The following is a 26,555-nucleotide window of genomic DNA, read 5'->3' on the forward strand; positions in this document are numbered from 1 at the left end:
TCAGTTCTGTCATCAATGGAATTATAATCCAGTGCCTATCTTTCTCTTGGCCAAGGGAAATGAACACTCAAGATACTGAGTTTTTGCCTATCAAATATGTCATTACATAAACATAGATAAATAATCCAACATATATACATACACACACACACACACACACACACACACACACACACACACACACACACAACACACACACATATAGATATATAGGTGTATTTAGAGTTCCTACCCCAGGGGTTCCCATGGACTATGGTAGAACATTCCGAGCTCACATTGGTCTGATCAGCCACAGTCGGACTCTGTCATTTGTCTCAAACATAGTGATGTCACTTTGGTCTTCTTCGATAATAAAGGACAAGAACCATTACACATATATACACACCCATATATTTTTTGTGATCATTTAATAGATACATAAAATTAGATAGAAGTTTTCCTTGAAAATATTTTAAAAAGAAAACCAAGTCATATTTCTATTTCTGTTGCTTTGTGGTTTACAGATTATTTGCCCCATAATCACACCATGAGAACTAGCTACATTTTGCAAGTGAGGAAACTGAAGAAATGAGAGATAAAATAGCTGGCTCAGAGAGACACAGGAAGTATCTGGGAGGGTCCTTTGTTCTCTTACTGACCCCCAGCAAATCCTCTGCCAGGCTTCAGACACAGAATGAGGATCATCTCTCCCATGGCTGCCCCCCCCCCCCAGACTAGAACCCTGGAGAAGAACGGTCACATGCAGATTTTAGCTTCGGGGGAAAGGAGGCTGCAGCTGGGCTTGCTCTTTCCCATGTTTAGAAAAACTGACACAATTAGGGCATCATGACGTACGACAGCAAGTGACACAGGTGCCAGCACCACAGCCCAGGCCTTGGAGTCGGAGGAGAGCCGCCCCTATGCCCCCAAGCTGATCCAGCACAACCACAGCCACACACACAGAATACACAAGTACTCATCCTCACGACATACACAGACACCCACAGAATCACACAACCACTCACCCTCACAATTTACACACAGACACACACAGACAGAGGCACTACGGACAGCACTCCATAGAAAAGGAAGCTTTATCAGCCTGGAAAGGTTTAGCACAATGTGAAAGAATGGAGAATTTTAGAGAAGGAAGAGACTAGCACCATATACACCAACTCAGGATTCATAGCCCCCAGGTCTATTTCTCTTCAAATATACTAGTGATCTTTCCAGCCTACTTGTTTCTTCTCATCAGCTTCTGAGGTGTGAGTTCTCCTGTGGATAAAATTCTCTAGCCACCTCATTGGAGATCAACCCCTCTCCAAGGCCTCACTAGTCAATGTCCAGGTATTTGAGAATCTTCTCTTGGCTGGGTGGCAGCAGCCAGGACTCCCTCAGTGGGTGGCAGGGCCCAGAGTATTCCAAGCCAGGCCTCTGAGACCCCTGCAAAACAGGATGGCAATGGACTCAATCAATCCCTCTTTCTACCAGCACTTTCTATTCTGTCTTTGATCCCTTGGTCTTGGCCTGCAGCAAAGCCAAAAAAGTCTCCTTAGTCGGAGCATGCAAACAGAATCTGACTAGAGCAGTCAGGAAGGAGCTCAGACATCGGCTAGTCCGACGAATACCTGATTAGGATGCTCCCTAAAACAATTCAACTCCAGGTCCCACATCAGCCACAACTCCTATTCTGCAGAAACTGGGGAGGGGGCAAATTATGCACACACACACACACACACACACACACACACACACACACACACAGACTCACTGTGATGACCATGGCACATAATAATTTGAAGGGGAGGTAGGAGGAAAGAAGGAAAAAACCTTGTAAGAAGAGGTGGCACTTGAGAGGAATATATTTTTAACTCCAACTTTTTTATTTGAATACTTTTCACCATCATCTAGTTATCTATCTATCCATCCATCCATTGAACTCCCTACCTATCACCATCATGTTTTTCTTGTTTTTAAAAACTTAATATTATTATTAAAGCCTTAACATAACATTAATCATCAATATGACAAATTAACATTGTATCATAACTAGTTATATTTAAATTAATTTATTTCAATGAATAGATCAGTTTTTTTTTAATTCTTTCATATTAATCCTTGATCCAAAGAATCTTGAGAGGAACCTTGAAGGGGGGTCAGAGGGTCAAGTGAAAAAGGCAAAGACGAGAGCATTCTAGGTTGATGAGCCAGGCTGGGCAAAAAGTGAAAGAGAATGTCATGGTGGGGCACACTGAATTAGCCCACTGCCTTTTTGTGTTCAGTGCATAAAGAAGACTAACATAATCAGCCTGAAGAATCTGGAGTCAGACTCTGGGGATCTTAAATGCTGAAAGCAGAAAAGCTGGTTCTTTACCTTAGAAGTAACAGGGAGCCACTGAGACTTCCCAAGCAGGACTCTACATGGGTGAGGGCTGAGTCGAGGCAGCCACATGGACAATAGTTTGGAAAGAGGGGCCGATGGGGGAATTGCCATGTGGCCAGCCAGCCTTTGCTTGACCCCTTTCAGTGAGTGACAGTGGGTCCCAAGTGGGTCCATTTTCCTTTTCTGATAAGGAAATGTGTCTTTGCAACAACCTTAATTCCAATCACTTCTCTGCACTTTGTCTTTACCTCTCAAGTTCATATCAGTATGATCTCTAAACTTTCTCTCCAAGTATTTAGTCATTCACCCCTCTGGTCAACACCTACAATGATCCCTGGGGACCATGAAGAAGACAAACCCCATGCTTAATCTATAATGCAATAGTTTGCATCAATAGCCAGGATTCCCAAGAGCTTCCAAAGGATTTATGATGAGTAATTAATTTGGACCACTCCATCACATGCCACCATGATAAAAGGGGTGATAATAGACAGAGCATGAGTCTCCAAGAAAGGAATTCAGATCTAGCCAGATGACTTCATGAGGGACTCCCAAGACACATGACATTTTCTGCCTCATTTTCCTCAATTGTAAAATGATCATAATAGAAATGGCTGCCAGAGGCTGCCTCCATGATCAAACCAGATCCAGATACTATATATATATATATATATATATATATATATATATATGTATATGTATATGTATATGTATATATATTTATTTATATTTATATATTTTACCCTTAGTAATTCCATTCTCCTTTTATTACTTCTCACTGGCATCTGTGGTCTCTGAAACAGGCTTCTTAGGGGCGGGGAAGGGGGTGGCTGGAAGCATTTAGGTCTGGGTTTGCTTTTGAATGTTTCTCCTACAAAGTGAGCATTTCTACAGTGAAACTCTAAAAGTTTCTTCTGAATAAACCATAATGTAGATAGACATTGAGATTTTGGGTGTGTCTTAAAACTCTTTTCCCTTCTGTGAAAAGGAAGAGTTAGACTCAATAACCTCAATAACAGTTATTCAACCTTCCCATTCTAAACTCTGTTATCCCCTTAACAAATGGTGTGTTAGAAATCAATCAGAAAGACAAAGTCTCAGGCTCCAAATGTCTACATAATTTCCTCTTGGGGCATCACTTCCCTTTTTTTAGATGCTTGTCTGGTGTGGGGGTGGGGAGATACAAAAGGTTTTAATATAACCAACATTCAACAATGAATCATCAAAGCAATATGACAGCCAAGGCAGCTCTTGTGGTTAGGGTCTGCAGAACAAAGACAGTGGTCTGAGAATAAGGAAAGGAGAATCCTGTTTGATTCTACCTGGGGCATCTCAAGAATTACATTCATTTTGGGGATACACAATTTAAGGACATTGATAAGATGGAGACTGTTCTAAAGGATGATCAGGATGGAGAAAGATCTTTAAGTCCATGTCCCACAAATAAAGTTGGAATGAACTAGGCATCTTTACCTAGGGGAAGAGAAAAATAAAGGAAAATATTCTATCTGCCAAAAAAAAAAAATCTGAGAAATGGCAGGGATCATTCCACCCAATGAAAAGGCCTGATAGCTGGGCAGATCAGTCTTGGTGGGTTTGGCCCCAGAGGGCAGACCTGAAAAGAACAAGCAGAACTTATAATAAGGCTAATATAGATGATGTCAGGGAAGGTCTTGCCCAATGTAGAGCTAGTGCAAAGTGAAGGGGCTGCTCCAAAAGCAGACTGTCTGTCCATTCAGGACTTCTTCAAATATAGGCTGGGGATAGCTAGACAAGCTCATTATGGATGACTCTTCCAACTCTCAAATTTTGGAATTCTGATTACCTGGAAGGGCCTAAATTTGGAGCCAACAGGGCCTCAGGATATCCAACTCAACTCACTTGTTTCTCTGGTCCACTAAAAAAAAGAGGGACTGCACAAGACAAGCAACAAGTCTTTGCACACTTCAACTGCAAAATTTCCTGATTCACCAACATCGTATTCTAATAAAACCAATGACACAAGGGTGAGAGGAAGTGAGCATTTTAAAGAAATTGAATCTGAAAAATAAAGTGACAAAAGTTTGATGTAAAATAAGAGAATACTTTTTTTAAAACTATCATATGGAAGGAAATTGGAAGACAAGATTTTAGCTGAAAGATTTTAAACCCTTTCCTCAAGGATAAATAAATGATGCTGTTGATGGGGATGATGAGGATGAGGATGAAGAGGTTAGTGGTGGTGGTGGTGGTGATGATGATGATGATGACGATGATGATGATGATGATGGTGATATCTGGAATTTACACATTGCTCTAACCAGAATTTAAGAACGTTTATGCAGTGTACTCTTAAGCTTTATTAGCACTGTCCTAAGACTTTTGTAATACCCCAACCTCAAAACAAACCTGTGAAGTAGGTTCAACTTGTATTATTATGCTCATTATCCACATGAGAAAGGCTCAGAGAAGTTGTGTAGGTAGTAATTGTAAGAGCACCAGGTCTCTTCTTACTCCACACTCAGAATTCTTTCCATCCTACCCCACTCTCTTCTTAGTTAATCACTTTTAATTTCCTTGTTCATTCCCTCATTAATTTCTTTCCTAATGGCCTCTTAACTGGTTATTTGTGTAATTCCTGTAAAATTCCTGCTTTCCCCCCTTACCTATATGAAGCCCTCTCAATGAATAGCCATTCAAGGGTCCAGGTCACACTACTGAAAGAAATGGTAGATGATAATCAACCACATATGACAAAGAAAATGAATTATTTGAAGACAGTCTGTTCACTGCCTTTAAGGACAGAATAATGGTCATTAAAACAAGTCACCTTAATACTAAGACAGTGTTTAGTTGAGTTGAAGTTATGAAATCTCTTGAAGAAAACCACAAGGAGATTGAGGAAGGGGCTCTTACTTAAGAGAATAGTCACCAAAGGCGTAAGGTGCTTTGTCTGACTGGAGCGAGGTGAGTGCTCTCTTTGGTGCTTTGGCCCTTCCAGAGGAAATCTCCACAGTATGGCAAGTTGAGCAACCTCTAGGATTTATGGACCAAAAATCCCAACAAAATCACTTTTACACTTAGCATCTAAGGGGGGGGGTACTCCTTGGCTGCGGCTGCTGCCAGGGACTGAAATTCAACCAAGAACTGGAAACATGGAAATGAATGACTACTTTTCATTCTTTTATAATTTCGTGTCATTCATCACTGAAGAAACTGGTGAGATACACAGTGGGTTCATCGGGGGCAATGATGATGATGATGATGATGATGATATAGATCATCTCAACAACAACAACAAAATAATAATAAGGAAAACTGAGTCAGACAGAGGTCAATCTGGATTTAAATTCTCACCTTTTTGAGTTGGGCCCCAGGCTTCCATCCAAAGGTGAAGGAGAGTGCTAGAATCAATGCAGAGCTGAACCAAAGTCAGAAATACCTGAGTTCAAGGCCCAACTCTGACCTGAATTTGTTGTATAATCTTGGCCAAATCATTTCATCTCCACAGAACTCAGTGTCTTCATCAATAAAATGGATCACCTTCTGGAAAGCAGGTTGCACATGCTGCCTTTCTATATATTCCCAAGAATTAGCACAGAACCAGTCACCTACTGACCAATGACCAATGCTTGCTGACTGAACATTGAGTGTTTTTGAGCACTCCTTCCTTATTTGCAAAATTTAGTTATTCAACAGGCATATATTGTTTGAGGATGTTCCAAACATTCCACAAGTCTCTAGAAATACAAAGGCCAAATTAAAAAAAAAGATTAGAAATAATAGCACTTATCCAACTGAGAAACTGTGAAGAGACACTGAATTAATCTATGTAAATCACTTTGCAAATTTTAACATGTTCTATGAGAACCAACTATCATCATCTCCATCATCATCTTATCATCATTTTATTATTATCATCATCATCATCATCATTACCCTTTAGAAGCTAAGAAGAGTACTAGCTCATTGGAAACTGGCTAAAAAAGTCTACAAGGAAAAAATTCTCAGAAGTCCCAAATACATTTCAAAGGACCAAGGAACAATGCCGAGCTCTTCCTCAATGTGGAATTTCCCTTGAAGAAGTGGAGAAAATTGAGTTTATTGAGCAGATTGCTCTTGGCTTGACCATGCACAGTTTAGAGTGATTACGGGAATGTCTGTTGCCGAAATCTATAACCTAAATTGAGACCAAAGTCTTATTGACCGGAGTGTAAGGAGAGAAGATTGATGCCATTCTGAGAATCTCCTAAAGACATTTTGACTGATCTTCCAGAATGCTGCTCTTCAACTTTCTCAGGAAACTGGAAAGATCTTTCCAGAGAAATTCAGTCTACTCAAGCAGAGAGGACATGAGTGAAATAACAAGAGCAGCATCTTACTGATTTGAGATCTCTTCTCAATTGGTTTTCTGTAGCTGAACCCTTTCTACTGTATAAATGAATGGAGTAACAACAGACCAACTACACCTCTTGGCTTCTATTTCTGGGTTTTTTTCATCAAACATTCATCAGGGGTCTATCCATATATCAAAGCACAAAGTTAGATAGGTACTGGAAATGCAAATGAAAATGGGTGATGGTCCTGGCCCTCAAGAACTCTAGTTGAGGAGCTACCATTTAAATAGACTGGAATCTCAGAATCTAGAGGATATCAGGGAATTCAAGGAACCAAATCCAACCCAAATGAGAATTAATGGAAATTGCTAATGTAGCAAATATGAGTAACTCCAAAGGGTAGGAACATGTTGGGGCATCACTTCGCATTTTGGGACACACCAATTAGAAGGAAATTCTCCCTCACATCAGACCTCCATTTGCTGCTCTCAAACTGCCATTCACTGGTTCTCCTGAGAGAATAATGGCTTTGCAGTTCTTCTGAATATGTTCATATTCCTTTCCACTAATCCATTGGGTCTTGGGATTTGTTCTGATATCTTTACATTAATTCCCCCCAAAATGCTGAACATCAGATATGTCTGATATTAAAAAATACCCCAATTGATAGCCTCCTTTTCTATGATTTTGCTTGTGCTAAAGTCGTTCAATAAGATGGAATCAGATCTTTTATTATCACCCATATCTTTTGTTAGATTAAGAATTATTCCACTAGGTAGCACTATGAAAGACACTCCTCTTATCTCTGTGTCTCAGTCTCTCTCTTCTGTCTCCCATATGTTGGGTGCTTAAAGTAAATGAAGGAAGGTTTGGGGAATAACAGAAGGCAAAGAGGAAAGCAAATAAGTTCTGAAGGAAGGAAAGAGAAAAGAGATGAAATAGCAGGGCTTCAGGTCTCCATCCCATCCCCTAGACACAAGGTCAAGGTGATTCACTCATCACTGCTTCAATGCTCCTGTTGGGAGAGCAAACATCCATCCCTTCAGCTAGGGCAGAGGAGTGGTGTGTCCCTCCCTGTTTGTGGTGCTTACATTTTGTTCTTCTTACCCACCAGGTATCAGCAGCAGTGCTATGGCTTTTCTCCATAATGGGCTATTTTTACTTCAAGTCCATCCTTTTCAGTTGCAGTTGTAGGGTAGCAGCAGCTATTCCCACCCCACACCCCATTCCTTTTTATACATAAGGATATCTAAGATGTTTGTCCAAAATCCAAATATCAGTTGAAACAGTTCTTTTCTGGAAATTTCCTTTCCTCTTCCTTTTGACACCAAATCAGTAGGAATAGAACTCCTGCCCTCTCTCCTCAGCTCAACCTCCCAAGAATTCTTGGTTTTCTGGGCAAAGCTTTCCCTGATCTATCCAAAAGTCTGTCCCTCATGAAATCACTTTATTTTATATACACCTTGCATTTACTTATGGAATCTAAACCCATAGAGGACAAGGCCAATTTATTTTGGTCTTTGTGGACCCTGAACATTTGAGGGGTGGAATGAGAATGGAATACTAGAATACTAGAAACTCCTACTAAGGAGATGCCATCTAACAAGGCAACCCCAACTCCCCTATCACCTAGAACCCATACCCTTGGAAATGCCTTTGAAATCACTTTCATATGTGGAATACTAAAAATGGGTTTCCAATTTCAACAAAGCTTTGGAGTCACAAGGAGGAAACTATTCATCCTTCCAAATGACCAGATGATCCAGTCATTTTTCTTTTGGCAGATTCAGGGTATGATAGACAATATATAAAATTCCTATTTGAGAATTCCTGTTCTTTCTAATTGTGAAAAATTGGGTCTTCAATTTGTAATTTATTCTTCAATTTAGACATGTTTACAAACAATTTCCATGTTGGAAATTATAGTTATTTTGGAGAAAATGTTCTACTTCCTATGTTGAAGATGACAGATAAAAGGTATTCAACCTTTTTCAAGGGCAAGTGAGAGGTTTCATCTGTTCTGAGGGGGCCACGGGAGCAAATCGATCAATCCCTCAGTAAACATTACTACGTACTTGGTATGAGCTAGCCACTGTGCCAAGCTCTGGGAAAAGAGAAAGAGGCAACAGCCAGGCTCTGCCCTCAAGGAGCTCACCACAGTAAGGAAGAATTTGGGATCTTATGACTTGGGGCTGGGCAAACACGTCTTGAATGGCCCAGATCATTCTGGATTTGAGGCTTTGGGGAAAACATCTCTGAAATACCCCCACAAGGATCAGGTTCTTTTCTACTGGGGAAGCCCAAGTGGCAAAGGACTAAAGGCTGAAGGGGACTCAAGGAAGCCGGGAGCATCAGGCTGCCCTGTCCAAAAGAAGGAACTGCGAAGTGGGCCCAGAGGACAGTGCTCCAACCTGCAGGCTCTGCCTTAACAAGCTGCACCATGCCTCTGGCAAAGCACAGGGCCTCTGGAAAGCAGGCATTAAACTACATTCACTCAGATGACCCTGTCCAGGATGCTAGGCTTTATAATTGAATGTTATTGGTAGCATCAATCATGCAACCACCAAGAATTTATTAAGCTTTTCTTGAGTGTTATCTATTTGAAACCTTGAAGGGAACTCAAGACAACATTAGAGAGAGCGGGTCCATGAACTTTATTTTACAAATAAAGAAACTGAGATCTAGAGAAGGTCTGAGATATTCCCCAAAGTCACATAGGGAACAAAAAAGCAGAAAGGGGAATTCAAATCCAGGCGCTCTATTGCAATGAGCTCAAAAACAATGTTTAATTTTTATTGCTTATATTTTTAATTTTTTCCCAAGGCCTACTAAAGTGTATTAGACTCAGTCATATAAAAGGTGTTGTCATGACTAAATAAACAAATTCATTAATTAATAGAAGTTGAGATTTTAGGAAGCAATTTTCAATGACAGACTATAAAGAAATAAAGACATCTGATGAACTTCAGAGGACAAATTGTAAAAGCACCGCCCTTGAAATGAAGCTCCTCTAAGAAGCTCTACCACCCCTTTAGAGATGCTCTTAGTGAACGAGATCTGATGTGGATCAGAAGCAGATGGACTGGGGGTTATTGGTTATTATGCAATTTCAGAGGATTCTAAATTGGGTCCCATGAATTCTCTTTTCCAAATTCCAGACAAAAGTCACCCACGGGCTGGAAAATTGAGGGAGGAGGAATTCTTTAGCATTTATTGATAAACAAATGTAAGCTAAGATTTAGAAAAAAGGAAAAGCAAGAACCCTGGCATCCATGGAAAAACACCTCAGGTTGGGAATTCAGTCACTTGAGCTTCTCTAAAAAATACATCAAAGAAATTTATAAATAAAAGATTAAAAGTTTCAATAGCTATTTACCATCCACAATGCTAAGAAGACAAAGGAATATAGACACCAAATATGAAACCCCCTGCAAGTCGTCAGTGGTGCATCATTGGCAGGCTATAATCTAATTGAGTCAATTTACATATATAATTGTTATTTGCCTTGGTAATGCTGTCCTACCAGATTTCCGTTGGTGTTAATTTTTAATAAAACCCAAATGAAGACTTGTTTCTCTTCCAAGAAAACAAACAAATCAATTTAGTAACTTGTGAAAAGATACTACAACTCTCTCCAAAAGGGAAGATACCATGTTCTGACATCATTTTACAAGCATCTTTTTCCTAAAAAAAAAATTTACCTTTTGCAAATTAGGTCCAGATCTCCAGAATTTCATCAGTATGGTAGCAAACACAGGTCAAAGATGGAACATGTCCACTTTTTGCTCTTTTACCACCTTATTTTCCTTTGAGAAAGGAAGAAGACACAAAGGAAATGGAGGCATGTGGAGAGGAATGATGGGAGGAAATAGAAAAGGAAATATAAGGAGAGGAAGGGGGAATGAAAAAGGTAGAAGCAAATCATAGATGATATACCTACTTTGTAATTTCTCTGAAGGCAGGTCATCAATTTTTAATCTGTTAAACTAGCAGCACAGGCAATTGGAAGAACAACTGTTATTTTCATGACTATTTTTTTTATACTTGGTAATAAAAACAAAAAGGTTAAAGGTATCCCTAATGGCCAGAGGTTGCCCAAAATGATAGCTTCAACCCCTTGAGAGGCATTTGGAAGCAGAAAATTTAATTTGTCATCACTCTCTTAGAGCATAGTTAAAAAAGGAATGTGTTAGTTAAGCATCATCACGATCAACGAGTGAGGGGTAAGGACAGGTTCTATTCATGAACTATTGGGTTAAAGATTATTGGGTTCCAGAACATAGTCCAGATGAAATCAATGGTAGAAGAAAATGCCTCCAGTCTACCTTTGAGTAAGGGAGTCACAGGGCTCTAGTCCTGAAGTTAAGAGGGAAGTGAGGTGAATATGACCTCCTATCTGGTACTATGGCATCTCTCTGAAACTCAGTTGCCTATTTGCAAAGTGAAGATGATGATCCCTGCACTACCTGCCTTATAGTATAGGTAAAAATTTTTCACAAGGTCTACAATTAGAATGAAAAAATAGTCACAAATGATGAAGCTCCATCCATCATAAGGTATGGACAGGAACTTTTCATGAGCAAAAAGTCTATTCCCAATCAATTCATTCTAGTCATAACCCAAATACAAGCAGGGTTAGAAGCCCCCTGTAGTGTGACCCAATATTTCTTAGAAAATTGGGGGAAATTCCAATGGTCCTTTGTAACTCATTTTAGAAATGCCGTATAAAAGTGAGCAACCATGATCCATGCCCACACAATATAATGAAAAGAGGTCAGATTTGAACTCAGGAACCTTGGCTTTGGTACCCCTAACTAGGTGTGTGGCCATGGGAAAGTCCCTCAGATTTTCATAAAACTAATTTCCTATAACAAGATGAGGGTAAGAATTGCAATATCAATATGACAGACTTGTTGAGAGAAAAGTCACTTGAAAAATCTCTACGTGCTGTGGAAATGCAAGTCATAATTCATTTGAGTTCATTCTATGAAATGGAAAATGGACTTTCCCTTAGAAAAACTGTTATAAGTGTTCCTTATGGTCTGAAGCAAAGGCCCAAAAGGCTATTGAATCCATAACATAGATTGGCAATCACATCTCTAGGATTGCAACTTAAGAGGTAAAAGAAAACTTTCATTTCCCTATTTTTGGGTTCAGGGGCATTCCCCAGAAGTTAGACAGTGGCTGCAATCATCAACTGTACCAATGCTCTTGGCACAACCCTCACCTACCACCTCCTAATCATTCTAACCAGAAAAGCAATGATTTAAGGTACCTGGATTGCCCAGTTTTACCTTCACTTATGGAGTTCCACCCCAGAATCTCCAGCTAGGCTTTTATGCAGCCACCTCAAGTCTGGTTTGGACTCAAATCCAAGAAATATGACTGAGTATCCCTGATACAGGGAAAGGATATTAGCTTTGGAGTCAAGAATCTCAGCTTCAAGTCCTTGTTCTGCTGCTTCATACCTATGTGACCTAGAGTAAAAGTCAGGTTACATCTCTGGGATTCAGTTTGTTCGGCTGTAAAATGATGTTGACTTAGTCTGGTTGAACGCTGAGATCCCTCCTGATTCTCTATGGACAGAACCCTCCCCATGAAATCTGCAGTCTAATGTCTGAACCAGGACTCATTCAACATTCCTAATTTCCTCTTGCAAACATTTACGTGTCTGAATCAAAGGTAAATCAGGGGCAGCCTCGACTCAACGTTCAGAAATTTGTTGAAAGATTTTCTGGCTCAATAAAGATGGTGAGATGGAACAAGGGGAAGTCTAATCATTTCAAGGAAATGAGAGCCAATGTCCAGTTTAATATTCCCAACCAGGTGAACAGACTTCAGATGTCAAGTAACTAGAGGCAAGGAGGAGATCCCGGGAATAGGGACCCATTTAAGCCACCAACTCCTCAGCCTGGCATTTTCACAATCTGGCTCCAAGCAGCAATCCTACCCTGATTTCACATAACTTGTCCCCATACTCTAGGTTCTGCTCAAATGGACAGAGTGGCTTTCGCCCTTTATCATTTTCTATACCTCACTGCCATGCTTTTGCCTAGGTCATACCCCCAAGTCTAGAACACACTCCATCCTTCCCTCCATCTCCCCAAATCCATCATTTCCCTCCATATTCAATCATATGCTTAGACAGCAATCCCATCCTAATCCCATTATCAGTATGTCAAAAATCTCAAGAAAAGTTCCTGACCACAAATATGATACACATTAAATTTATTCAACAAGTATTTATGTTCCTTCCATGAGCCACACATGGAATGATATGTTAGGGAAACAAAAATGAAAATAAGTCTCAGCACCTGAGAGGTTTATATTCTAATGGGAAGGAATGATCTGTCCACTTTTTTTTTTGGTAAAGATAGTAATAGAAATCTTATTGAAGAGGGCTCCAGTATGAGGATGATCAGAAATTCTGAAAGAGTGAGAGGTGCTAAGACCAAGAGCAAGGGGGAGGATAAGAGAACTGGCAGGAGGAAAGGGTACAGTGGGTGGAACTCCATGCAAACACATGTAGGCAGGAAACTAAATGTTGTTTAGATGGACAGCAGATAGGTCAGTAAGGTGTGACGGGGTGGGGGGGAGAGAGAGAGAGAGAGAGAGAGAATGGTAATGAAGTAAAATCAGTCCAAAAGCTTAAGGAAAATCAGATTGTGAAGATGCCCAAAAGAGTTATTTTCCCCCCCTTTCTTTTACTATTCAAGAAGCAATAGGGAGCCACTGAGGTTCCTGGAGGACGATGGCATTCCAGTTCCATCCACAAAGAGGTATTGCTTTAGGAAGATGAAGTTGACTGTTGAGCAGCGGAGAGATGGGAGGAGGGGGAGACCAGGGGCAGGGGGACCCACGGAGTCCAGGAGCAAAGGGAAAGGAACAGAAACAGAGAACAACATTGTATGAGGACCATGAAAAGATTGGATACTCTGATCAAGACAACTGATGCAAGACAAGTCCAAAGGACCCAAGATGAAAAAGCTATCCAGCTCCAGAGATCAAACTGATGAATTCTGAGTGCAGATTGAAGCAGACTTTTTTTATTCCTTTTTCTGATCTACATTTTCTTTTGCAAATGGCCAATATGGAAATGTTTTACATGACTTAGACATGTAAAATAACTAGCATATTGCTTACCTTCTTTTTTAATTCATATTTTATTTTCCAATTACATGTTATGAAAGTTATCAACCTTCAACCACATGCAAATGCATATTTTTAAGTTACGTAATTTCCTTCTACCCTCCCTTCCCATCCCCCCCTCCCCTCAGCGGCGAACAGTCAGGTTAATATTGAACATACACATTTGTGTTTAACAAGTTTACAGATTAGTGGCTTACTATCTTAAGAAGTGTTGTAGAAGTGGGAGGAAGAGAATTGAAAACTCAGAATTTTTAAAAATGAATGTTAAATTTTTTACATTAATTTGGGAAAAAACTTAAAATTTATTAGAAATAAATAAAAAACAAAAGGGAAGTTCTGAATTGGCGGGGTGGGGGGAAACATGGTGAGGGAGATGTGAGAAGGATTTATTCACACCAGAGGGTGATGTTAAAAAAACATCAATAAGAATAAATATTTTTTTAAACATAAGAAGAAAAACCAAAGTTTGATTTCGCAAAGTGCTATGGCAGTAGTGTGCTGAAAATATAGAGTGTTCTTCCCCTCTTCAGAACTCTCCCCTTATAAACCTTTCTCCCTGGAGCAAATGGACAGTGAAAAGAATGTTGGGTTTGGAGACAGGAAGAGCTGGGTGTCCAGCACATAGGTGCCTAATTCAATGATTGCCTGTGTGCCTCAGTTTATCTTTGGCCTTTAACTTAGGGAGTTGAACACAATGACTTCCAAGGACTCTTCCAGCTCTAAATCTAGGTTCCTAGGAGACCCTTGTCTTTAGAAACTCCATACATGGGGAAATTGAGGCAACTGCCACTGCTAGTCAAGTGTTGACTTTCTCATTGACACAATACAAAAGCATGTGGTATGGCCATGGCCAAAGTCTAGACCCACTGTGCCATCTACAGAGGGTCTGATTTTGGAAAGATCACTGACTAAAACCCTTTAAACTGAATTATGAGACATGTCAGTCATGAATTAAGGGAGAAAGCCAGAACTAAAACTAAAACAAGGATGGACACCAGGAGCCAAGCCAGGAACAGCAGGAATAAAATGGGCTGCTCTGGGACTCCCAGTCCAGGACTCCTTTGACACTGGAGACATTGTGACCCTCAACCCTGCTGCCATTTTCTTGAAAGCTGCCAGCAGTATAGGATACTCAGTACTCTTTGCTTTAGAATATTGAACCACATCATTTCAATTATCTTCCCTCACTCATGAAGCCCATAGTCTACTTTCTTTGATTGTATGTAAGTGCATGGATGGATGGATGGATGGATGGACAGATGTGTATTTATATGCCCATCTATGGATATAGATAAAGATTTAGATACAGCTATAGAGATAGAGGTCGAGATTGAGAGAGACAGAGATAGAGGCAGAAACAGATTTTGACTGGAAAATTATCTCCTTGGGGTCTATGGACCTATGCAGGGAATCCCAGGGACAAAGGGACACAAGGGCTTCTCTTCACCTTATTTGCACAATCTGAAGTTGATTTATAGACCTGAGGACTCATTCCTTTATTCACCAACTTTGTTCTCTGACAATTTTCTAGGTATAAGATGGTGTCTCTGAGCTACTTTGATCTGCACTGTACAAATAGCTTGCATGCCTAGATACCTAGCTGGTGTGTTAACGTGGGGTATCTTAACTTCAAACAGGGAGTCAGGTGAAGCCCTGGGTTCTAGGTTGCACTTCGAGATGACCCAACAGGGAGAGAAGAGGGCGGGTTGCTGGACCCATTAACTCATCTATCAAATCAGGACAGTAGGAAATGATCTTGCTCCAAGGCCCCTTGGCTTTCTAAGATTTTGCAACAAGAGGCCTCCTTTACTGCATGTTAAGTGCAGTCCAAGCCTTTGAAGTAAATAAAATTAGAACAAAGACAATAGCCTCAGCAGTTTTTTTTCAACAATAATGAGGCAAACATGGATGTAACTCGAGTCTCCTTGTTAGGAGCACAGGGTTCCATCTGATCCCCGCTTTGGAATCTACCTGAGTTAGCAGGGTCATTCCTGATTATAAATTCAGATTTTAAAGGGACTCAGAAACAGCTGGTCCTTATCTGGCACTTGGAGATTTACCTAGTGCTTTAAATCTTATCTGATTCTTAGCACAACCCAATGAGGCAGATGCTTCATGCCCTGCTTCAGCTACAGCTGGGGGCCACTTGTCTAGGATGTTGTAGAAGGTTCAGAATTGACTAAAAGTCTAAAAGTCCCTTCTGGCTCTGACATTTAGTAATTCTCAACCATAAGGACAGCTAGGTGGCAGAATAGATAGAAGACCTAAGGTCAGAAAGATCTATGTTCAAATCTGGCCTAAGTCACTTACTAACTGGATGACCCTGGGCAAGTCACTTCCCCCTGTTTGCCTCAGGTTTTTCATCTGTGAAATAAACTAGAGAAAAAAATAAGTAAAGCCAGGGAAATCCTATTGGAATCATGAAGAGTCAAATGTGACTGAAACAACTCAACATCAACAATGGAAATTCTCTAACATTCCCAAAGCAAACCTCATCCCTCCCCTAACTTATGGGATGCTATTCCCTCCTTAGAGCTGAGGAGTGGTTAGGTCTGTCTCAATTAGTGTTCTTAATCTATTCATCTATTCCATCAGATTGTCCATATTTCACTCAAGAAAAAAAGGAGAGAGACAATAATAAGACCCATTTTATGAATGGGGAGACTGAGGCACAAAAAGGCTTAAGGATTTGCCTGGGTATCCACCAAGCCTTTCCTAACTCCAGTCCTCTATCTAGTGAATCATTTTGTCAAACCCCAGGTACTTTACAAACTTAAGTGGTTTCTAGAAGAGGGGCCAACAGTAAGATCACAAAACACTGAATGCCACAGATGATCCCAACAAATGAAATGCAGAGGAAATCCTACAGCAGTAAGAGCTAAATCAGTTCCCGAATCCACCAATGGCAACCACAAGATAAGAGACTCAAAGTCAGGGCCCAAAGGAGGGGCCTCATCGGGAAAACAAGGAGCTGGGAGATTTTCACAATTTATGATTTTCATTTTCTTTTTAAACTCTGTCGGAACAAAGAGATGAAATTAGTCTGTGATTTTGGGTGGGGAGAAGCGGAGATACCAAGAATGCTTTCAGTTTTATTTGAAGGAATTAATGATATTTCCAAGCTGCCCATTGGGGTGTTGGCCTGGAGTAAGCACAAGACTTGAGAGCCCAGATTTGTCAGATCCCCTGGGAGGAAGAGTTTTAAAATTCTAGAAGTAGGTGTTACATTTTGGATAGAAAAGTCTGCCATTTCTTAAAGATATTCTCTTTCCCCAGGGCATCTGTAGAATTCTCTAAGCCATATGCTAGCAAAGCTTTTAGAAAATTATCAGGGCCAAACTGCTAAAACACCATCCCCTGGCTCACTTCCAGCCTTAGAAACAAAGTCTCTGGTACAGGAAATGCCTTTTAAATAAAGTCATGCAGATCACACCTTTTCTCATCAGATGACTGATTGATAACTTCTACACACTTCTTCCTTCTTCCCCACCCCTCCCCAAAGGAACCAACTGCTAGGAGTCCAAACTGTAATCATGAGGACTTTGAAATAAGGCCCACTAAGTCTACTAGAGGTATTTTTATGCCCATTCTCCAGATGCAGAGATTAGTGAATGACTTGACTAGGACTACAGGTGGCCAGAGTGGGATTCAGCCCAGGTATTCCTGATTGCAAGGACCCCCTCCTCCCCACCCCACATCACCCTTCTTCTCTAGGACATTTAGGAAAAGATGCTGGAGAAAAGCATATTTTTGTTGCTTGTTTGCTTGTTTTTTTATGGCTGCAGTTTCCCCCAATATGCTTAGCAAGGAACATCGCCAGTGTCCACCTCTAGTTGATGCCAGGCTAGTCCACCAAGGCTTCAAGGGGAGGTTCATTAGGAACTGTGCCCTTCTGGCAGTCTTCATAAACCTGCTGCCCCTCCCACTCAGGCACAGATGCTCCGGTCGAATTTGGAGGAGGGTTAGGGTTAGGGATCAAATTTTAGTCATTATCATTCCCAAATGGTTGGACTGTCTTCCCATCTTCTCTAACGACAGCAGCTTAGAAATACTTGTTCTAGTGGGAAAGAATGAAAACAAGGGAAATTCCTTACAAAATGATATTCCCCCTCTCCAGTGTAGATAACTTTCCTGCTCATAAATTTCGCCTGAACTTAGAGAAGCAGAGTGGTTCAGGGGTTAAGAGTCCTAGAGACAAATCCAGCATCTCCTCTTTTGTTCAATCATACACACGCCTGTGTTGTTTTTTCTTATGCTCCAAATCATGTGTTCATTAATGAATCACATTAAAATTTTCTTTAAAAAAATTAAAAAGTCCTGCAATTAAATATTATCACTAATATCAAAGAGTTGCGTGACCCTGAACAAGTCATATCACTTCTCTGATATTTAACTGATACATCAGTAAAATGAGGATAAAATTTTTAAAAGTAAAAAATAAACCAACAACCACCCTTGAGTAGGAGATAATACCTTGAGGAGGTTAGAAGCCTTAAACTATCCTACAAATGCGTGCATGCACACATTTTGATCTATAGCCACTAAACAAGAGAGCTTTTTGTTGGGGCAGATGGAATAGGAAGCTGAGGGCCAAGACAGGAAGCAGAGCAGACTGTGAAGCTGGAAGGTCTTGAGGACAGAGGGGCCTGGGCAGGCACATGAGAAGAAACCCTCCAAAAGGATATCAATTCTTTGAGAACAAGGAATTTGGGGGTTTGTCTTGGTAGTGTCAATGCTAGACCTTTACAGCTAACTGTGGAATGAGTGGTGGGAGCAAGATCCATGGCATGCAGGGAGTGGGCTTGGTCTCCCCATGTCAACCCCAAGTACAGACTTCTTTGTGGATGGAACTTATGGCAGGACTGTTTTCTGAACTGCTTTGGTTGAGGTCTCTACATTATTATCCTACTGAGTAGGCACGGTGTCCATCAGACTCTCAGGACTTGGATGTTTCAGCAAGACTTGGAAGAAAAGCACCTGCATTAGCATCAGGTTATTCATTGATTGAATCAGCTGTTAACCAGGAGGTGGACAGAAAGGTGTCAGCCACCAGAATGGGTAACACAGGAACTGTTGTGTCTCTCATCATCAATGACCCACCCACACTGAGCAATGAGCCTTGCCTGGTCCCGGGCCCTCCTGTGGTGGATTCATGGATGTTCACTGAGCTCCAGCCAAGCCAAGCCAAGTCGATTAAAAACAAGATCAGATGCTCCTGGGAAGCCCCTTCCTTCTGTGTGGTCCCAAAGCATCATCAGGAGACTCATGAAGTTACTGTTTTTAAAATGATTCCAAAGATTTCAAGGGATCACTGGTCCATGTGCACCTTTAGAGAGGAGGAAATGGGCTCAAGGGGTCAGAGGATCAGCAGGATAGGCCTGGAAGGCCACCTCATCCAAGTCTCTCATTTTACAAATGAGGAAACTGAACTGTGGTGACGGGCTCAAAATCCCACCAACAGGAGATGAGCACAGGTCACCCAGGAGACTCCAAATTCACCTGCCAAACTGTTCTCTTATTGGGCTAAGGCTCCCTCAGAAGAACAAATGGGTGGTAGCACCTCAGCATATTCACCTTCACCCTGATAAAGTGAAAGGGAAGCAGTCAGGAGAGACCAAGGTTGGAAGGATACTTCCTGGTTCTGGGATCTATGGCTCAACCCCACTTCTCTGTCTGCGTTAGGGACATCATTGAACCATCTGCTTCCCCAGGTGTTGAGTTAAAAGACTTTCCAGGGCGGATAAATGGGAGTTTGGCTGTAGCTAAAGGATGACCCACAGACCAAGGGAGCAAGGGTAAAAATCACCACAGCTATACTAGGGCAGGGGAAAATTTCTGCCTGGATTTGCCTCATTTAGAAATGGCATCTGGTGAGGCCACATGGCAATGGAATGCATTCATTGTATCCAAGGGCACAAAGCCCAAAGGTCAAGGCCCAGGTGACCATCCCCCAGGAGCCACTTTGGCATGAAGGAGAAGAGCCTTTTGTCAAATATTTGGACAATGGAAAACAGCAGCAGAAAAACAAAGATTCTATTGAAATGGCATAATCCGCAGAACAGACCTTTATCCAGTGAAAGAGCCGAAGATACCAGAGGCGGTTGTTGACCAACCCTTTGTGTGGACAGCCTCATCACTGCCACCACCGGATCCATCCACTGAAACAAGTTCTAACTCTGTTCTGAGTCAATCCTCCTTCCCTAAAGGGAAGAGACAAGGGCAGCTCTACTTGTCTCCGGGCACAAGGGGGAGAACAAATGCAGAAAAATAGATGGGTCTTTTACAAACAAAGCCGATTCAAGGCGGACCTCGGTGGACCAGGAAATACTCTAAGTCATCTCAAGAGGAACCTAAAAGAGTTTCAGGGCAACCCAGAGTCTGCAACAAACTGTCAGCCAAAAAAGCACTTCATTTATATTCCTCTAAATTGGTTGTCCAATAGACGTCAAAAATAACTGTCTTTGCAAAGCCCTTATGGGCACGCTATGGCTGCAGGGATCATTTGAACAAAACCACCCAGAAGAAGAGGAGAGGTCCAAGGCACACCTGGACTCTGCAGACTGGGCCCAGGCCTTGCCAAGACACAGGGCCATTGCTCTACCCCTTCGCTTCCTCAACACGATGAGGGGATGGGACTGCGTCTCTTACCCTGGGGTCCCTAGATGCTTTGAACTGCACTGCTTAAGAGGTCAAAGTCCAAAAGCCGGCAACACCATTTTCGAGAATTATTTTGTTATAATTGTTTTTGCATCAAACTTAGAACCTAACTATAAACTGCTAGGACTCATAGCAAAGCCCTCTTGCTGACGATAAGGGAAATGATTTAGCTTAACCAACAGCTTCTGTTCCCACATGAAATTTAATTTAAATATTTTTCCTTGCTGCACACATTACATCTAAGTACAATAAACACATAATCAGTAGTCAAATGGAAAATCCAATGTTAATCAGTTTTCATTACCATGAATAGCAATGATGCCTAGTTGGGAGGGGGGGGGAGGCTGGCATTTCAGACTAACTGTAAGGAGGACAGACCTCAGACTACCACTCACCCTTGGGTCTTCTTGTCTCTGCAGGCTTTCCTACAGGACTGGCCAGGACACAGCAAACTGTGCCACATGCAGGAACAGCGCCTGCATCATCTATAGGTAAGTCAGCGATCATGCCATCGGCCCCGAGCCACTCTCACTGGTTGGCAGGGGGAGGCAGGCAGCAGGTTGGAAGGCAGGGACAGCAGGGTGAAGGGTAACTTCACCTAGAAGGGGAAAGGCCTGAACTTGCTCATCGTCTCTGGTCTTCTAAAGGACACTGGGCATGCTCAGGGTATCCCAGCGGGCGGGGTCCTGGTACCCATCCAAGTGTTGGTAAATGTTTGGCATTCATTGATTGATTGATCTGCTCCGGCCAATCTGCTGAGCCCAGGGGAACAGGCACAGGAGACAGAGAAGGGAAACTCTGGTCTAATTCCCTGTGGGGTCCCTGACTCTGATTGTCTTTGAGCTCTTGTTCAAGGGTTTGTGAAGTAGCTAAGTCTAAAGCCTTACATTTAGGGTTGGTGATCAGAGACAGAAATGAAACCCCCTGTGGCCTCAAGGAATTCTTATTCATATTATGTATATAAATGTTTATACACATATGTGTGTATATAAAAGGAGGTAGAGATCTTCCAATATGTTTAATTATATTATATTGTACCATATGCATACATATAGCTATCTGTGTATACATATATATGCCTACATGTATCCACATAGAGACATATGCGTGTAAAAAGATGAGGAAGGAGGTTGGAACAATCCATACTAAGGGAATAATCTTGAAAATGATTAGTTGTTGGAAAAGGAAGCGCCAATTCAGGGGATCGGCAGGGTCCAGGATGATAGAGGCCAAGACTGGGAGGGAGGCAGAGATTGAGGAGGCTCAACAAGGAACAAGCAGACGCCAAGGCTGGGGATGGTCTGGTTTGAAGTTGGGTGCAGGAGGTTGATGATGCTTGGCCAGACAAGAATTTAAGTAAAATCTGTCAGCACACACTGTGATGAGTTTTAAAAAGACCGGTCTAAATTTTATCCTGAAGGCACGAGCGTGCTTCCTGAGGAGGCCTGGCATCTGGCTGGATGGAAGGGGCTCCTGGGAGGAACAAGCCTGTCATGTCTCTGGCACCTGCCGAATGAGAGGCTCTTCCAGCTTTGCCATTGGATGGGTTGGGGCCCACACTCCTTTCTACTCTAGAAGTCCAGCCCTATGATGTCTGTCTGCACTCATAGCTACCCTTGGAATTTTCTGTGTATTTGGGGGGGGGGGGAGATGTGAATCCACTTGTCCCTTGTAGGTCAGGCCACAGCAGGCAGACATGCCCTGAGTTTGAATCTCCTGCTCTGCCAGGTTGGGGGACCCCTGGCCCTACCAATGCTCTATCCAGTTGTTGGGAAGGTGAGTTTACTTGAGGAAACCACGAGAAAGCAACCAGAGGTTTTTCAGCATCTCAGGGACCCATGGAATACAAGACCAGGGTGTGAGAGTGCATCCAAAGGCCAGGAGCCTGAGGCTAAGACAGTGAACTTGCAAAGGCTCCTCCCAGGATCGAGAAGAGGCCCTATGGTCAGAGGAGGCCAAGGAGGCTTATGGAAAGCCTGAGGAGCAGAGGTCTGGCTGATCAAGAACACCCAACAAAGGCCAGGTTTAGGAGACTGGACGTATGCAGCCGCTAGGATCTGGGGAAGACCCAGTGATAGGGCAAGTCAAATTGATCTGGCAGCATAAAAAAGTGAGCGGAGTGGCAAGCAGGCCAGAGCCAGATAATGGGAATGGATCTAGGGCTTAGATGTGAGGAGGGCAGTGGAGACTGTCAAAGCAGAATCCAGAAGGATGGGGGGGGGGGGTTGGAAACACAGAAACTTCTGCAGAAACTGGGAGACCTTGTGGGACATGAGAAGCAGTGTAAAAATAAAGACTGCTATGGACAGACAGAGATACAATCCATACAGACACGCATGCCTGCAAGCATGTATTCAGAGAACCTACTCTGCGGCCAAGGAAGGCAATCTCAAGGGGAAACCTTTCATCAAGTGGGCCAGAGTGGGAGTCTCCTGCTGAAGACAGGAGGGATCTGAGTCTAGAAAGCATCTAAGCAGTCAAGGAGAAGAGGCATTGTCTTGAAGCACTGAGGGACAGCCCAGGCAAGAGGGCTGGGTGGGGGCAACAAGAATTAATGCAAGGAGACCTAGAAGGATAGGAAGGAGCCAGGAACCAGGAGTTCATAGTTTGTCTTGTTTTGTTTCCGGAGATAAAAAGGGAAACATAGTAGGTTACAAGTTGGGGATGGTGGAGGGGTCAGACCTCCACTTTAGGAAGATTCTAGGAATGTTCCCATTAAAGTCTTTCTCTAATAAGAAGGTGACCTTTAGAGTAAACCAATGGCTTATAACAAACTCATAGTGACGCTGGGAAGGGTTTTGGAGAACCCTGGAATAGTGGCAAGGATGCTGGGCTGGGAATCAGGGTTGTATCCCAGGCTCTGCTGCCTATAGCCAGTGTGACCTTTGGGCTTCAGGGCCTGGTTTCCTCAAACAGAAAGTGAAAGTGTTGGATTAGATTATCTTCAAGGTCCCAGTGGGACATGGCTGCTTGTGGTGATGCTGTACCATGATGCAAGTTGGTTGGGACCTAATGACCCAAAGAACCAATCATGAGGAAGAGACATCCAAATACCCTCTCGATGCACAGAGACATGACTCGTGGTGAGCAGGATGCTGGTCTTTAATGATAACACCTCTGCTGAGCCAGTCAGGTGAGGAAGTTTAAAAGTGTGAAAAGTTGGGTCAGGTTTAATTCTTCTTAGTCATAAATCATTGGAAGACATCTGGAACCATGACCTAGAACTCAAAGAAGAGAACTTCCTGGGCAGCGAGGGGCATCTCTGCACCTGAAATTATTTTAACTCTCAGGGATAATGCCATGACATGAATGGCCAAAGCAGGATGCTGCCACGATGGTTTGCTTGGGGAGAGGCAATTACTCCACCATTTAAGCAAGAAAACTGATATTGAAAATTTGTCACCCAATGAGCTATGAGACCAGTCCTCCTTTGGATGTCTCCTGATGCCTCCTTTAGGCAGTCAGTGCAAAATTAGAGGTTTTAGGAGTCCAGTATTTATTTCACAAGCAGATTTGACCTTGAGTTTGGCCAAAGGACCATCTGATATAGCTACAGATGGAGAGGGCAATAGAAATGATGACAATAATGAGATTAACTGAGCTCCATCCTGCCAGCTCCCTTGCCTCAGAATAGGAGACAGCCTCAGGCTAGGCTCAACAAACTCGGGTTAATTGGGCCAGCACAGTAATGGGGAATAGGAAACATCACCAGGATGGTGGCCAAGATGATCTCTGGCAATCCACTTGTGATCCCTAATCCACTGATACTGGCCTTCTGGCACAGTAGAGGATATCAGTTCCCCATCAAAGCTCATATGAACTTAGATAAAAATGACACAGACCAAGTAGGAGGGGTTAATTTTCTGCCTTCCCCAATTTCCTCAGGAAGTGGGGGAATCCCCCTTCCTAGAGGTCTTCAAGGAGAAGCTGAATGACCCTGTTGTCAGAAGGATAGGATCCTTGTTTAGACAAGAGTTAGTCTTTATGGTTACCAAGTTACTTTCCAACTTGGAGTCTATGATTTAAACTCATTATCTGAGCAAAAGTGGGTTATCCAAGGAGAGCAAAGTTTTGTTTCTATTATTCTTCTGAAACAGGCCTCACTACTTGGTATTGATAATAATCCCAAGATGACATCTTTGAAGGATTTCCTGGGTATGGTCATGTAAGCAGATTAGAATGACTCCCTTACAAAGGAAGGAACTTGAAGGCAAAGGGCACAGGAAGGGATGGTCCTTTAGGAAACCACCAACACCCACAACCCTGTGCTATAAATAATCAGAGTGACTGCGAAAACAAGCCTATGGCCCTCTTTGACATGGTGTGATTCCAAGGAGTCATCTGTTTGGGGTAAACATGGCCTTTTTTTTTTACCATAATATCAATTTTCTAAAAGACAGTCCTTAAAATAAACTCTCCACTGCTGAAAGACTCCGTCCTAATCAAAGGGGTGATTATGCATATCCCAGAGAAGTTTACTGCTTCCTTTCCCCAGACCCTACCTTGAGGGAGTGAAGAATGACTCGACACGGGTCATACTTTGCCAGAGAAGCCGAGTTTGGCCAGCAGTCTCTTAAAGGTCCTATGTGTGACCCATTTGATCAATCTGTCCTACTACATAAAATGAAACAAAATTAAGGAATAAAATATTCTGTAACAGAAAATGCTTAGTCAAAAGAAACCACTTCTCTTAGGGGTATTTGTCTAAAAACCTCTTTTTTTCCATCAACTATTCAATATAAAATTACTAAGAAAATAGTCATCTCAAGAGAACAGACTAGAATAGGTAAAATTACTGTTCTAGAATAGAATTTGAAAAGTACCAATAACTTAAAAAATTCTAGATTTGCTTTTCTGGGAGGTGGTATGTGGAGGGGAGACAGAGGGGCAACAGAAGAAGAAACAGGCACCACAGTACAGGAGTTGGTGAACCCATCCCCCTAACTCATTACCACCACTCTTCCCAACTGCAAACCTGCTGCAACTTTCAAATTCTCAATGACCATATTCTTCCTCAAAACTAATAGGAGAGGGCATTCAGACAGCCCCAGTCCACATGCTGCAATTCCTTAAGACATGTTCCCAGGCCACAAAGTCCAACACCAGTGGGCTCAGTGAACTGACCAGATCCATCTTGCTTTGGAGCATACTATTTTTTCATTTGAAACAGAATGCCCTCCCCAAAGGAGCCTGCAGAGAATTGTTTTTATGAAATTAGGATTTGTATGAGCTAGGAAAAAATATATGATTCCAAATTTCTGGTGCTTGGTACACTTTCTTATAGATAGAATAAAAGCATAATCAAACAACAGATACTGAGGGGACTGGGGCAAACAAAAGATAGATGTAAGTACAAATCCCAGCTCTACCAGTTTACTAACCATATATCTTTGGGCAAGTCATCTCTGTAGACTTGGGAGATGAAGTCTGAGACTCCTTGAACTCTCAATCTTTGTGATTTTGGTTCTGACTGTTAAACAGAATTGAATTGAGTTACATTGACTGGCACCTCAAACCTTGAGACCTGCGTTCAACCTTTCAAATTCCTACTTGACTTTGAATCCAGTAAATTGTTTAGCTGAGGTTTGGGATCCATTTTTACCAAGCTCTCTGCCATTTTTAGAATTCCTAGATTTATAGCTATGAAAGGAAAATGAATTAGAATATTCAAAGCATTAATACAAATCCAAACACTCATATACTCAGACAAAAAAAAATGGACCTTAGAGGTCACTAGATCAATGCCTTTAGTTTACAGATGAGGAAACTGAGGCTTATGCAGGTTACATGAACCTTAAAGAAACCTTAAGCATTTCCCAATGAGGTCATTTCATTTTCCTTATGTGGAAGTGATTGAAAGGCAGCTGGATAAAATAGCCCTTAGCATTTGAAGGTTAAAAACTAGTAAATCACAAGGAAAAAATCCTAGAAGTGGATAGGATTTTTCCCTTTTTTTCCCTCAAGATGGTTTACCTCAGTATTACTGGGCTCATTAGTTAAATTCTAATTAAGGATGATCCCAGCATGGAAGAAGACAGAGAGATTGAAGCTCAAATTTTTTTTTGGTGAAA

The 26,555-nt window shown here is 41.9% G+C and overlaps 2 protein-coding genes across 5 annotated transcripts in view; one reads left to right on the plus strand and one right to left on the minus strand.

Annotated features, from left to right (window-relative positions):
• The window catches only part of DOCK1 (dedicator of cytokinesis 1), a 519,930-nt gene that overhangs the window by 289,163 nt on the left and 204,212 nt on the right, over positions 1 to 26,555 (minus strand). The gene's annotated exons all lie outside the window — the stretch shown is intronic.
• Positions 1 to 26,555, plus strand: part of INSYN2A (inhibitory synaptic factor 2A) — a 50,294-nt gene that overhangs the window by 5,518 nt on the left and 18,221 nt on the right. The window contains exon 2 of the mRNA XM_074232177.1: positions 20,904 to 20,975. Coding sequence (XP_074088278.1) covers positions 20,904 to 20,975 — 72 coding nt within the window. The remainder of the gene's footprint in view (positions 1 to 20,903; positions 20,976 to 26,555) is intronic.

This window comes from Macrotis lagotis, chromosome 4 (assembly GCF_037893015.1).
Source record: "Macrotis lagotis isolate mMagLag1 chromosome 4, bilby.v1.9.chrom.fasta, whole genome shotgun sequence".
Lineage (NCBI taxonomy): Eukaryota > Metazoa > Chordata > Mammalia > Peramelemorphia > Peramelidae > Macrotis > Macrotis lagotis.